General features: G+C 39.1%; 1 protein-coding gene across 1 annotated transcript in view; it reads right to left on the reverse strand.

Moving 5' to 3' along the window:
• Nucleotides 1-9,344: 9,344 nt before the first annotated feature.
• QRSL1 (glutaminyl-tRNA synthase (glutamine-hydrolyzing)-like 1) overlaps nt 9,345-15,069 on the reverse strand; it is a 43,674-nt gene continuing 37,949 nt past the window's right edge. The window contains exons 10-11 of the mRNA XM_006881176.1: nt 12,417-12,622; nt 9,345-9,565 (exon numbers count right to left, since the gene is read on the reverse strand). Of these exons, the coding sequence (XP_006881238.1) occupies nt 9,345-9,565; nt 12,417-12,622 (427 nt within the window). The remainder of the gene's footprint in view (nt 9,566-12,416; nt 12,623-15,069) is intronic.

Below are 15,069 nucleotides of genomic sequence, written 5' to 3' on the forward strand. Positions count from 1 at the left end.
CCTGATGGAGAGAAGAAGGCCTATGTTCGACTTGCTCCTGATTATGATGCTTTGGATGTTGCCAACAAAATTGGGATCATCTAAACTGAGTCCAGCGGGCTAATTCTAAATTTTTCTCACCATAAAAAAAAAAAAATATTTTGCATGTGATTTGATGCTGTATATGCATATCTTCCAGAATGGCTTAGATTGATTACTATTTCAGAATTTACTTGATTATTCTACAGGAAACTGCACTGACCTGTAGTAAGGAGTTGCACTGCAAACATAAAAGCAAGTGGTTCAAATCTACCAGCTGCTCTGAGGGCAATCTCCTCCTGTGAGATTTACAGTCTCTGAAAAACTGCTGGAGGGTTAGCTATGAGTTGGTTCTGACTTGATGGCAATAAGTTAAATTGCTCTCATTGATGATTCTAAACATTCAAACTCTAGACCTCTCTAGAATACTGAAGAGCAACGATGTCAGTCTGGAGAGTAAGATGCACGTGCTCCAGGCTATGGTATTCATAATTACTTGCTATGCATAAGAAAACTGGACTGTACAATGAGGTATGATAGAAGGAGAATTGATGCCTTTTAGCTGTGGTACTGGAGAAATTGTTGTTGTTGTTCATTGCCTTCGAGTTGAGCACAACTCATAGTTACCTTATGAACAAAAGGCTTGATGCCTTTCTATAACTGTCGACATTTATCAATGTTCATAAGAGTTTCTGGAGGTATGTTGTTTAGGAAGTGGATGCCAAGGACCACTAGGAGAACAAACAGGTTTGTTCTAGAGAGGGTGAGACCAGGCTGCTCCTTGGAAGCAAGGATTCTGAAGTTTTGTCTGACATACTTTGTACATGTTTCCAGGAGGGACCATTCCTTAGAGAGGGACATCAAGCTTGGGAGGTTGGAGGGACAGCACAGGAGAGGAAGACCCTTGATAAGACAGATTGACTCAGTGATTAGGGTATCGATGGTGGGTGTGTCAGACACAACAGGATGGCATATAACAACAGTTTTATCACAGAAAACAGAAAAATAAGCACTCTTACTAGAATTGACAGTCACAGACAATTGGTCCTGCTATGTGAACTATACTAAAATGTTCAATTATTATTTTGGCAGGTAGCTGATTCCAGTTCTGTCAAATTACTAATTACAGCTTTATAGTATGACTAATTTATCTTGAAAGATTCACCAAGAAGTGAAACTGCTTAAAATTAGATGCTCCATTTACTTTCCCTCTGATGACTACACTAGTAGGTAGTTGGTAACATCTAACTTAAATTCCCAGATTAACTGTGGCTAAACTGTTCAATTACTTGCATCAGAGAGCTGGACAGTGACAGTGACCAATACTTTTGAGTTGTGGTGCTGGAGAAGAGTATTGGACATATCATGGACGGCCAAGAGAACAAACAGCTCTGTCCTGGAGAAGGTGAAACCAGGTTGCTCCTTGGTGACAAGAATTTTGAAACTCCATCTCACATATTTTGTGCATGTTGCCAGGAAGGATCAGACCTCGGAGGGTCAGCACAGGAGAGGAAGAGCCTCGATAAGATGAATAGACACAGTTACTGGGGAAATGAGTGTAGGTGTGTCAGAGACATTAAGATTGGCTCAGCATAGAGCAGGATTCAGAACTACTGTGCATAGAGTATGAGTTTTAGTCAACTTAATGGCACGTAACAACAACAGAGCCTCAATCACTTATTTATATATTCAAATAGAACTGATAATTTAGAAGAATTTGGCTGTCAAAAGCATTTTCCCCGGAAGACTATGAAATGTCCATCTGTGTTGGAGTCTTCTTTCTTACCAGAACATGCCAGTCCTGCCTTCATTTGATTGGTGGAAGAGAGGCCTTTTGAAGAACTCTAGGTCTTTGAAATCTTTCCTAGCTAATTTTTTCTCTCAAACTCATGGGAACTGATTTAAATACATGCTCATGGAAATTTACTTAAAAATTGATAGAGTACTCTATTAATTCTTTCAGGAATTTTAAATTTTATACTCAGAGGGGGCCAGGTCATCAGGGAGCTACTTCACTAGCTTCTAGCAGAAACTTTTGGTAAATTGCAATTTTACCACAAGTTTGCTTTGAGGTCTCTATGCAAAGTGACTTAACTTTGTGATTGCATATATGACCACCTACTCCTTATCCAACATTCTGCATTTATGAAAACAGGAAGAAAATCTACAGTTTGGCTACCTTGTTTTCCAGTAATGAATACTAAGGTGTGAGGTGAGAGTAACCCTGGCTATGACTGTTACTTGTCAAAAAGGCTGGGCCACGATGATTCTCAGTTTTTTGGCAGTTACATAACAATGTCATCCGGCAGCTCTGAAATGATGTAATTACCAGGAGTGTGATGATGGAACAAGTGCAGCCAGAGTGAGACACTTTGTCTCACATACTTTGGACATGTTTTCAGGAAAGATCAGTCCCTGGAAAAGGACATTATGTTTGGAAAAACAGTGGGTCAGCAAAAGAGAAGAACTCTTCAATGAGAAGGCTCAACACAGTGGCTGCAACAATGGGTTTAAGCACAGTGGAGACTGCAAGGGTGGAGCAGGGTTAGTTAGGTAGGGTTCCACTATGCTGTGTACAGGATTGCTGAGCTGAAGCCAATATGAAGGTACCTAACAACTTAATGATGTTGAAATGCTCCATTGTGTGTTCTAATGTGGTGATCAGTCTCCATTTCCTAATACAGTTGATGTTCTCATGTCAACCTGGTCTGTTCTCATGTCAACCTGGTCTTTCATAATGTAACTCTCTTGCACAAGTGAGGAGTGGGTCTATGTATAGACACAAGCTGTTGAATGTTTATTCTTTGTCAGGCATCACATGAGATGCTTTCATTGCATTGTGGAAGTGAATGAAGACCACTCAAATGAGGACAAGCAAAGTTTATTTTATTCAGCACTTGCTGAATAAATAACCACTATCATTTGCATTTGGCAGACACTTAAAAGGCAGGCAGAGTAGTAGGGAGGCTTTATAAGTGGAAAACTAGGAAAGACTTTTGATGTGCTCTGGAGGCTGTTGGCCTGGGAAGATGGCTAACTTGAAGTAAAGCTTCCTGTGTGAGTGACTGTTACAACTGTTTAATCAGAGCCCATTCGTAGAGGACCCTCCAGCAAATTTTCAGAGGCTGTAAATCATGAAGGAAGAGATTGTTCATCTTCTCCCATCCAACTGCTCCTACTGATGAACAGATTGTTCATCATTGTCCCACACAGTTGGTGGATTCGAACTATGTGCCTTTGTTTTGGCAGTGCAAGTCCTTACCACTTGACCACCAGGCTCCCTGTGTGAATGATTATTGTTATTGTTAGGTGCCATCAAGTAGAGTACGACGCCTAGTGACTGAACAACAGACCGGAACCCTGTCCTATCCGGTGCCATCTTCATGATCTTGGTCATACTTGAGCACACTGGTGTAATCATTGCATCAGTCTATCTCATTGAGGGTCTTCTCTTTTACTGACCCTCCACCTTTCCAAGCACAATGTCCCTTTCCAAAAAATTGCCTCTCCTAACATGCCCAAAGCATGAGCGATAAGGCTTTGCTATCTTTGCTTCAAAGGAGTACTCTGGCTCCACTCTTGTCCAAATCATGTTTATTCTTTTGGCAGCATATCTGGCTATTTCCAATTGGTTCTAAGTTGGAAAGGGAGGCAAAAATGAGAAAAACTTTTGTTCATAACCCGCTGCTTGTGTCTGGGTGGACAGCTATTAATAAAGGCGTGGTTTGGTTTCATGAACTGGTTCATGGAGTTTGTGGTTTGGCTTCTCAGCCTGGTTGCTGTAGGCTGTCGGTCAGAGTTCTATTTCAATATATATTCTGATGTACATTTCAGTCTCCCAGTACCATTCATATGGAATCCTCTAAAACTACATTTTACACAGAATACTGAAGGTCGGCTAGGCTATGTTGTTATGTGCCATCAAGTCAGGCCTGACTCATATCTTCCTGTAGCACATTTTCAGAGATTATAAATAGCAAGGGAATGGAGCAGCTCATAGATTTGAACCACCCACACCCCTTGGGGTTGTCAGTGCAATTCCTTACCCAGTATTATCCAGTAGGCCATAACTGAGTAGGCTGTTTAACTTGTAAATGGTGGTATTGACACTGAAGCTTCAGTTGCTCTACAATAGATTCCTTAAGAAGACTACTGAGAAATTTCTCACTGTATAGCATTAAGCATCTGTACAGAACCTTGACTGTTGTTGTTAACCTTGACAGGCACATAAAAGATCCCTACATTTTATCTGTTTGCCTTGATTTTATTTAAACGTCTAATTTAAATTATTTAATGCCATTGTCATCCTGCATTTTAAACAAAACACTTAACATCCTTTTGGATTTCTAGTTAACTGAAGTATTAAGAAATAAAAAGGCCCCTGTGATATTTTTGTAATTATTACATTTATTGAATCGTGGCTATTTCCCCCTATGTTATTTGGCTTTATTAAATTTTCAGGTTTCTGTTCTACTGTACACACTGCTACATTATGAAATAACAGAGGAAAGCCTTACATCTTACACTCTCCTCTGGTGCTTCTAAACACAAAGAATACATTTAACCCTAGGCTTGCACAGTTAACAGACATTTTGCTTTGTTGTAGATAATCAAACGTTTGAGGAATGGGAAGGAGATGTAAAATAGTTAAAGAAACTTTGTAATGAAACCTGTTTTTAAAATTCCATTAGCTTGTTCCCTTGCTTCGAATGAAATAGTATGTGATAGACAGCTTATAGAATCCCTAAGGTCCACTTATTGGTAGGCCATATTTCACCACCAGATTCTGGTCTAAAATTTTAAAGCTACTTCATTGACTAGGGAGGATAGAAGGAGAATTGATGCCTTTGAGCTGTGGTGCTGGAGAAGAGTATTGAATATACCATGAACTGCTATGAAATGCAAGGAGAACAAACAGGTTTGTCCTAGAAAGGATGAAGCCAGGATGCTCCTGGGAGGCAAGGATTCTGAAGCTCTATCTGATATATTCTGGACATGTTGCAAGGAGAATTAGTCTTTAGGGATGATTGGGAAATTGGAGGGACAGCACAGGAGAGAAAAACCCTAGATGAGATGGATTGATTCAGTGACTGGGGTAATGGGGGTAGGTGGGTCAGAGATAGTAAGATTGGTATAGGATAGAACAGAGTTTAGGTCTTGTATATAGGGTTGCTGTGAGTTGCAGGTGACTTGACAGCACATAACAACTTCTTGTTTGTATCAGAAAGTGTAGGTTCTTTCTTAACAGGAAGCATTAGAAGCTCCTCTTCTGTACCAGTCTTTTTTTAGATGGTCCGCATTCCTTTGGCCTGCTAGATAACATGGGTCCCTTGCTCAATTCAAAGAGAGCATTTGCCTTCCTACTTTCAAGTGGTTTCTTGATAACATACTCAATGTTTTAAGTTACGTCAACATGAAACACTGGTTTTCCCACTTGCTCCTTGGCTCTGCGGGGCGTCAGTGTGCCAACTTTCATGGTCTCATCACATTTTGTTACTCTGGCAATGTTCTTGTTGTTCTTTTACTTGGCTTTCTTGTTTTTCTTCATCTTATCAAGAGACTCATCTTATGCTAGCAGCCACTTTCGCCTTTCAGAGGTGTCCTTCTCTAGTAGTGCTGTTGCTAATAACTGCAAGGTTTAATTAGCTAAAACACAAACTACTTGTCACTAAAGTTCCCAGAAACCAGCTCAGCTCAATGAAATCTATTAGATTTAGGGTAAATTTGGAGGAGAAAGGAAACCAAATTAAGTATTATTTCATGCTAGTTGGGCACTGTGTGAGAACATTAACTGGTGTTTCACTTCTCTAGTTCCAGGTTCAAATCATTAGGGCGGTTCAAGTAGAGATTGAGGTACAAGACAATAGATGTTCTCAAAAACATCTATTTCAAATTATAAACACTTAAAAAAAATTGATGGCCAAATACTTTTTTCCTTGTTTTTCACATTACACCATCTCCTTTAGCAACTCAGATGGTTTCTTCTTATTGTAATTTAGATATTTAAATCTATCACTTCTGGATCTCTTTCTCTATCAGGAATTCAGAATAAAAATGTTTAATACTGGCTGGTTTGGCACATCAAGCTTCCTGTAAATTTTAATGGATTTTGTGATTGGGAGTAGGAGGACCTCAGGGAGGAGATAAAACTACTAATGAAAGGTAAATGTAATCTTTTAATGTGGTTTTATAATGTGCACACACAGGAAGGTTAAATACCTACAGCGTAAAACCCCTGAGGTTCTGTTCTTTTTAGTTATTTTTCCCTTATGTATCCAGTAAAGATTTTTTTTGTTTAAAAATGGTTCATTTATTAAATAATTTCGCTCCTCTTTCTTCATCAACACAAGTGTTGTATGTGCCGTGGAGTCACTTGCGACTCATAGCGACCCTATCTATAAACAACAGCTTTGAAGCCTTCCCTGTCCTGAGCCAGTCTCACTGAGTCCAACACACTTATCCCTATTGCCCCAGTTACTGTATCAATCCATCTCACTGGGGTCTTCCTCTCCTGTGCTGACCCTCCACCCTTCCGAGCATGAAGTCCTTCTCCAAGAATTAGTCCATCGTTGCCATGTTGCCATGGGCCCAATGTATGTGAGACAGAGCTTCAAAATCCTAGCCTTCAAAGAGAAACTTGTTATGCTAATCAACACTGCTGTTGTTAAAAAAACAAACAAACAAACAAAAAAACCAAAACCACTGTTGTTGTTGTTAGGTACCATCGAGTCGCTTGTGACTCAAAGCGACCCTATATACAACAGCCCTAAACTCTGCTCTGTCCTGTGCCAATTGCACTGTCTCTGACACTCCCATCCCGATTATCCCAGTCACTGAATCAATCCACCTCATAGAGGGCTGTCCCCTCCTGCGCTGTCCCTCCACCCTCCCAAGCATGATGTCCTTCTCCAAGGACCGGTCTCTCCTCACAATATGTCCAAAGTATGTTAGACGGAGCCTCAGAATCCTTGCCTCCAAGGAGCCACCCGGTTTAACCCTTTCCAGGACAAATCTGTTTGTTTTCCTAACAGTCCATGGTATTCTCAGTACTCTTCTCCAGCACCACAGCTCAAAGGCATCAATTCTCCTTCTATCCTCTTTGGTCATTGTCCAACTCTCTGATGCATAACAAGTGATTGCGAAGACCATGGCCTGTATCAAATGCACCTTAGTCTCCAGAGAGACACCATTGCTCTTCAGTACTTTGGAGAGGTCCCTAACAGCAGACTTTCCCATGGCAATGCGCCTTTTAATTTCCTGGCTGCTGGTGCCGAGACTGTTGACTATGGAGCCAAGTAAACTAAAGCTGTGTACAATCTCAATCTCTTCACCATCCATCCTGATGCTGCCAATTGGTCCAGTGGTGAGAATCTTTGTCTTCTTGACATTGAGCCTCAATCCATATTGGAGGCTGCAGTCCTTGACCCTCTGCAGCAGGTACTTCAGGTCCTCTTCAGTTTCAGCAAGCAGGGTTGTGTCATCTGTATAACACTGAACTCTTGACCAACATTTGATATCAATAGTGTCACAGTGAAAGACAAATTCACCATGAAATCTTTAACCAAACCCCTCAAACTCACTGCTTATTCGTTGTTTCTGATTTATGCTGACCCTCTACTGGGTTTCTAAGGCTATAAATCATAATGGTAGGAAACTGCCCATCTTTCTCCTGCCTACGTGATAGTAGATTCAAACCTCCAGAAATCCACAGCACAACTTTCTATGTACTATACCACCAGAGATCCCTTTAAGAAATCTCATCATCAAACTCACCTCATTGCAATTGAGTCAAAGCAGATTAATAGCTGACCCTCCAGCAGGTATTTGAGGCTGTAAATCACACGGGAGAAGAGTGCTCATCTTTCTCCCACAGAGAAACTATGGTTGAAGCTCTAGAGAGGTGCAGCCTTTTGGGTTAGCAACACAACTCCCTACAGATAACGCCACACATGCTCCTTACAAAGTCCTAAACTCAGGTCATTGCCAGTGAGTTGAATTGACTCACAGCTGACACTTCAGCTGGTTTCTGGAGGCTGTCTATCACCTGGGAGGACACTGCCCATCTTTCTCTCATGGAGTCCCTGGTGGATTTGAACTACAGAGAGGCACCACATTTGGGTTAGCAGCACGTATTTCTAAGGACTAGGCCATCAGAGCTTCCATGAAATCTTTTTATTTTTTAACATCTTTTCCTCTAAATTAATTTTGCTGCTGTTGCTGAAAAATGCACAGCAAAGCATGTATCAGTTTAAGATTCTATATATACAAATCAGTGGCACTGATTACATTCTTGCAGTTTGCAACTAGGCTCACCCTTTCTGAGTTGCCATGAAATCCTGTCGTGTGTAAAACTATGATCTTCCTTAGACTACCACAAGTATTGAACACAGAATACAGATCTTCATTACTTTGACCCAGGAGGACAAAACAGGGAGCACTTGGAAATAAAGTAAGAGAGCTATCAAAAGTGAGACTCTGGAGTCGGGAATGGATGCTTGCCACAGGCCTTATTTTTATGGTGTCCTCAGCAAATCACTACCAAGGTTTGCAAGTTTCTTTTCTGTACATCCAACCCGTCTCACCGAAACCACCCTTCCCACCCTCCATGCTTCAAGTCCAATAAGGCCTGTTAGGTTTTAGCAAGTGTTACCATGGCATCAATCAGTTCACCTGAACTCAGTGTAACATGGAGGTTGTTCTGAATCACAGGGAAGGGTGTCTGGGAAAGTCACTTTCCGCAGGAAATGAAAAAACTAAAGTCTTCAGTCATTTCAGTTCTATTTTTAAGGAGATAAAAGGAACACCTGCACTGGGCTCCTCTCTACAGGCGTCTCCCCAGCTTTGCATATCTTTGGGTGCTGGAAGGTTGCACTTCCTCCTGAGCTCAGAGCTTCTTTTCCACCTGTTTTCTCAGTACCAAGAAGCTAACATTTCCACTATGCTTCTGTGCATCCTGAGAGGCTGACTCAGCCATATGCTGAGCTGACGTCTGCCAGGGCTGTCCAGGTTAGTTCTGGAGGCACCAGTTAATACTGGAGTTACAAAAATGTCCAAGTTTTAGCTAGTTTTCCCCTAATCTTAATTTAATCACAAACTTTAGGGGTTTTGTTTTTTTAGTGAACAATTTTGCTGCATGTATTCGTCTTCAAGAACATGTAGTATGTTGGTTTTTTAAAGATTATTTATAATTTAACTTGTACCTCACCGATTTTTTAAAAAGCCCTTGGAAGGAATGTCTATGGTGACAATGAATGCAATTATAAGAATTTAGCCAAATTATTCAACTTCTCAAATCTTAGATGATTTAACTTGCAGTGTTTTTCTTACTACTGTTTCAGAGAAATAGACGCTAGCTTTTCATTTGCAAATATTGTGGAAGAGTCATTCATTAGTTCTTGAAGTTGAATAACAGGAAATTGTACTTGCTTTTCAAACCATTTGGCAACTGTAAGAAGCTGCTGATCACAAAATGCACGTCCAATAAATTGTAGTCCGATCGGCAATCCTTGGCTGGAGAGGGCCATAGGAATGCTTACTGCTGGCAATCCTGAAGAAAAGAAAGAAACTTATTAGATTATTAATTTTCCCTCCTAAGAGGCAAAGGTCTCTTCTACTTTTAAGAGCTAGTAGGTACAAGAAAGTATAAAGTGTTAAAAATCATAAAAATATTATACCATGTATATGCTTCATACCTATTTAGTTCACTTAACAATATATACTAGAAATCACCATATATATCAATTTACAGATCTTTTCTTCATTGTTTAGCAATAGTTTCTTAATACCCTATTATGCAATTGTACTATAGTTCAACCAGTGGCCTATAATTGGGCATTCAGATTGATTCCAATGCTTCAGTGAAGAATATATAGATGTTTCTTGGTATTCTTGGGAGTTTCTCAGATGAAAGGGATTGCTTTATCAAAGGATAAGGGCATATGTAATAAGATATTGCCAAATTCCTCTCCAAAGAAGTTCTACCACATTGAATTCCTACCAGCAACAGCAAAACGATTTATTTCCTTATAGCCTGTCCCACAGAGCATGTTCTTGAGCTTCTGAAGTTTTGTTAATCTGTTAGGTGAGGAATAGTAGTTTAACATAGTTTTAATTTTAGGTTTGGTGCAGAGAACACAGGAAACAAACCAGGGACAATTATAAGCACATTTTCAAAGATTAAAGGACAGGTACAACTTAAAGAAAACTCCTATTGGACAATTTGAGCACCAAAGTATTACAACAGTAATTTCTTATATTCTAGTGTTGTTGTCAGGTGCCGTAAAGTTGAGTACAACTCATAGCAACCCTATGAACAATGTATCTGAACCTTGTCAATGTATCTGAACCTTGTCTTATCCTGTGCTATCTTCAGACTTCCTGACACACTAAAGCTCATTGCGGCAGTCACTGTGTAAACACATCTGGTTGAGGGTCTTCCTCTGCTTCGCCAAACCTTCCCCCTCCCAACCATCATGACCCTCTCCAAGGAACAGCTCCTCCTAGCAACATGCCCAAAGTATGAGAGGTGAAGCCTCATCACCCTTGCCTTCAAAGAGCACTCCAGCTGTCCCTCTCTCAGTGTTCTTCTCTAATACCACAGCTGAAAGGCATCAATTCTTCTTCTGTCATCCCTATTCTGTCCAGCTTGGAAAAACCATGGCCTGAATCAGACACACCTTAGTCCTCAAATTGACATCTTTACTCCTCAATAATTTCAAAGGAAAACATGACAAAGCAAAAGAGCAGGACAGATTTCAAAGGGCAGCAGGGCAACTCAAATGGACAAAGCCAAGTATTATAATGAAATGTGCAGAGACCTAGAGTTGGAAAATAAAAAAGGGAAGAACTCGCTCTGCATTTCTCAGGCTGAGAGAACTGAAAAAACAAAGTTAAGTCTCTCAAACTAAGAGAACTGAAAAACAAATTTAAGCCTCAAGTTGCAATACTGAAAGATGCTATGAGCAATATATTGAATGACCCAGAAAGCATTAAAAGAAGATGGAGGGAATCCACAGACTCACTGTACCAAAAAGACTTGATTGACACTGAAAAATTTCAGGAAGTACCAAGTTATTATAGTCTAATAATTCTTTAAACAACCTCTCACGTACAAGACTCCACAGGGGTATAGTTTGCAAGAAGTAGCGCTGCCGACCCAAAGATGTAGTTTTTCTGGTTGTTTGAATCCACCTGCTGCTCTGTAAGAGAAAGATGAGCAGTCCCCTGTGCAATTTATGCCTTCTGAAAATCTCTGGGAGGTCAGCTATGAGTTGGTTCTAACTCTATGTCAGTAAGTTTGAGTCTGTTTGCTACCTAGCTAAAAAAAGTAGAAGGAAGGAGAGCATTAGAAGAGGTAGCATTTTGCAATTCCATAGTAATAACTGAATCAAGTAAGAATAATCAATGAATGCTAAAAGTAAGTACAAGATTATTATGGAACTGAATATTCACAGGTCAAAAGTATCATTTCACAAGTGGCTTTTAAATGACAAACAAAAAGTCTATATTTTTAAATACTGATTTAAAGAATCCAGTAATTACCTCTTTACCCATTGAACAGCTTTCCAAGTGAGACTAACTAACATTAACTATTTCCTGATGTGAAGAGTATACAGAATTTCTGCCAAAAATGTTTAACTCAACCCAATCAGGAAGAGATAAATCGAGATGAGTGGGATATTATAACAAATTCATCTAATCCACCAGATGCTCCACCGGAAAAGGAGGGGCAATCTCCTCCTGTGCCAGTTGGATCCAACCTGATGGTACACACACACACACACACACACACACACACACAAACACAACACCAAAAAATAAATTTAAAAAGGCAGAGAATTTATCAGAAATCATGAAGGACAGTAAAGTATTTTAGGTTCTAAAGAAAAAAAACTATTAAACCAAAATCCTATATGTAGCAAAAATGTCCTTTAAAAATAAAAGGGAAATTATGACATTTTCAGGAAAAAGAATGCTAAAAAATATTTATTGCTTAGAAGACCTACCTTAAAAGAATGCCTAAAGGAAGTAGACTAAACAATGTAAAAAAAACCAAACCAAACCCACTTAAAAAAATTTTAAAAACTTGGAACATAACTGTGAGGTATGAAACCATCCTACAAAAAAAGCAATTCGGCCTTTATTCATAATTTCTTAGTTCTTTCAAGCCATGCTAATAGCTGAGAGGGGGCTGTCCAGAACAAACATACTGGTGCAGAATATGATTAACACACACACACACACACACACACACACACACACACACACACACACATTCACATTTCTAAGTATTCCAGAAGGACAAGCTTCCAGGAAACAGTGTAGCTAGAGTTTAAGTTGAAAACCAGGGGTCTGCTTATGTATCTGAAAAAGACAAAACATTCTTGAGGTATCCTCACCTGCCATATTTACCGCCTGTGTGAAAATATCACCCTGGGCACTTCGAGTTCTGTTGTCTTCCTTGATGAACTCCAAGTATGGTACCGCCTCATTCAGAGTTGTAGGAGTTAGCAAGACATCAACTCCAGAGTTAAAAACATTTATAAAATCATTAGCAATGAGGCGCCTCACTTTCTGTGCTTTGACAAAATACTTTTCATAGTTTCTGTGGGGGGAAAAATTAGATAAATTTAAGATATTTTTTACTATTTTTTGAATCAAATTTCACATATTAAGATTGGTAATAAGCCACTAAATTCTTAGTCTTTAAGAGTAGAACTACTAAGATTATTATAATACATAAAAAGAAATTTTATTCAACTGTGCTGTGTATCTTAAAAAGCTGTATATCTAGAATACAATCAGAATTCACTAACAGATGTACCCCAACAAATATAATCACAAAATATTAACACTTCCTTGGAACATCAATAAACTAGCACATTCAGAGAAAATCAAATGTAATGAAAAACAGGCAGGTGTAGAGGTTGGACTAGGATTAGGTCACCAGAGGCTCATCCTAATACTCTTTCTATTGAAGAGTTTTATTTCATTGATACTAAAACAAGCCCAACAAAAATTCTGTATGCACAAGAAATAAAGAAAAACATAGAGTTATGAGAAAATTGAAGAATTTTTTTAAAAACCTACTTTATACTTCAATATGATATAAAAATATACTTGATGGGGTTGGCTGCAGATTGACATAGCAGAAGAAAAAAGCAACAATTTTAAAGATAGGATTAGAACAATACAAAAGGCACAAAGAAAAAATAAGAGGTGAGGAGAAGAAGCAAGCATCAGTAGGACAGCACTAATCAGATATATATATATATAGTTGTTGTTAGGTGCCGTCAAGTCATAGACGACTCACAGCCCAACGTAAGGCCTGAGCAACATATATTTATGTATATATACTTATATATACACATATATATAAAATTATATATCATGTATACATTACATATCATGTATATATTACATAGCATGTATACATATACATACATATACACACACACACACACATATGTTGTTGTTGTTATGTGCCATCGAGTCGTTTGTGACTCATAGCGACCCTATGTACAGCAGCCCTAAACCATGCTCTATCCTGTGCCAATCTCATTGCCTATGACACACCCATCCCAATTACCCCAGTCGCTGAATCAATCCACCTCATTGAGGGTCTTCCCCTCCTGCACTGTCCTTCTACTCTACCCAGCATGATGTCCCTCTCTAAAGATCAGCTGTGAGCTGGAAGCCTCTTGTCTAAGGACTCCATTTATATAAATATATATATGTGTAAATGGAGCCCTTAAACAAGAGGCTTCCAGCTCACAGCTGATTGTTAACAAAATCAAAATGGCCAATGAGCTTTCACTTAATTTTTAACAAAAATAAAAAACGCCCAAACATTTTACACCTCAAATCAAAACACCCTACCCTCCACAATCCAACTGCTCCAAACTGGAAGGCCCCAACCGACTTAAATACAAAGGCCTGCCAACCAGGTCCTGATTGCTTAAACAAGATTAATCATATTAATATACATGTAAATTAGCATGTGTATTAATGCCTTGATATATTACTATGAACATAATTAATTATAATAATATTAATACTATCGAGAAAATTATAGTTATATTAAGATTAATTTGACTATTGTTATATTAATTACTATATATGTAAATAAGATTAATATATATGTAAATTGAGTCCTTAAACAAGAAACTTCCAGCCCATAGCTGATTGTTAACTAAATTAAAACAAAAACCTGAGAGCTGGACAATGAATAAGGATGGCAGAAAAGGATACCTTTGAGCTGTGGTGTTGGAGAAAAGCACTGAACATCCTATGGATGGCCAAAAGAACAAACAGATATGTCTTAGAAAATGTGCAGCCAAAGTGCTCCTTGCAAGCAAGAATGATGAGGTTTCGTCTCACATACTTTGGGCATGTTGCTAGAAGGGAATATTCCTTGGAAAGGGACGTGATGTTAGGAGGGGTGGAGGGTCAGCGAAGGGCCCTCACCCAGGTGGACTGACACAGTGACTGCTGCAATGTGTTCTTGTGTATCAGGAAGTGAGGAAGGCACAGAATAGAACAGGGTTCAGATCTTTTGTTCATAGGGCCACTATAAGTTGAACTCAACTCAACAGCACTTAACAACACAACAAATGGGATCCTAGAAAGACAGGAAAATACTTGATGAAGTAACAACCAAAATTTCCCAAAATTTGATTAAAAACCTACAAATGCAAAATTTGGCTGCTCCTACTTCAAAATATTTGTTTGTTCTTTTGCAATCCATGGAATATTTAGTACATTTCTCCAACACCACACCTCAAAGGTATCAATTCTTCTGTCATCCTTATTCACTGCAGCTCTCATATGCATAGCAAGTGATTGGAAAGACCATGGCCTGAATCAGGCACAACTTAGTCTTCAAACTGACATTGTTGCTCTTCAGTAATTTGGAGACGTCCCTGAATGCAGACTTTCTCAATATTTCTTCTGATCTCCTGACTGCTGGTACCAAGTGTGCTGATTGTGGATTCAAGTAAGATGAATTCTCTGACAGTTTTAAATCTTTTCTCCATCTATCACTATGTTGCC

The sequence above is a fragment of the Elephantulus edwardii genome, unplaced genomic scaffold (genome assembly GCF_000299155.1).
Source record: "Elephantulus edwardii isolate Elephantulus edwardi_28Jun2011 unplaced genomic scaffold, EleEdw1.0 scaffold00013, whole genome shotgun sequence".
Taxonomy (NCBI): Eukaryota; Metazoa; Chordata; class Mammalia; order Macroscelidea; family Macroscelididae; genus Elephantulus; species Elephantulus edwardii.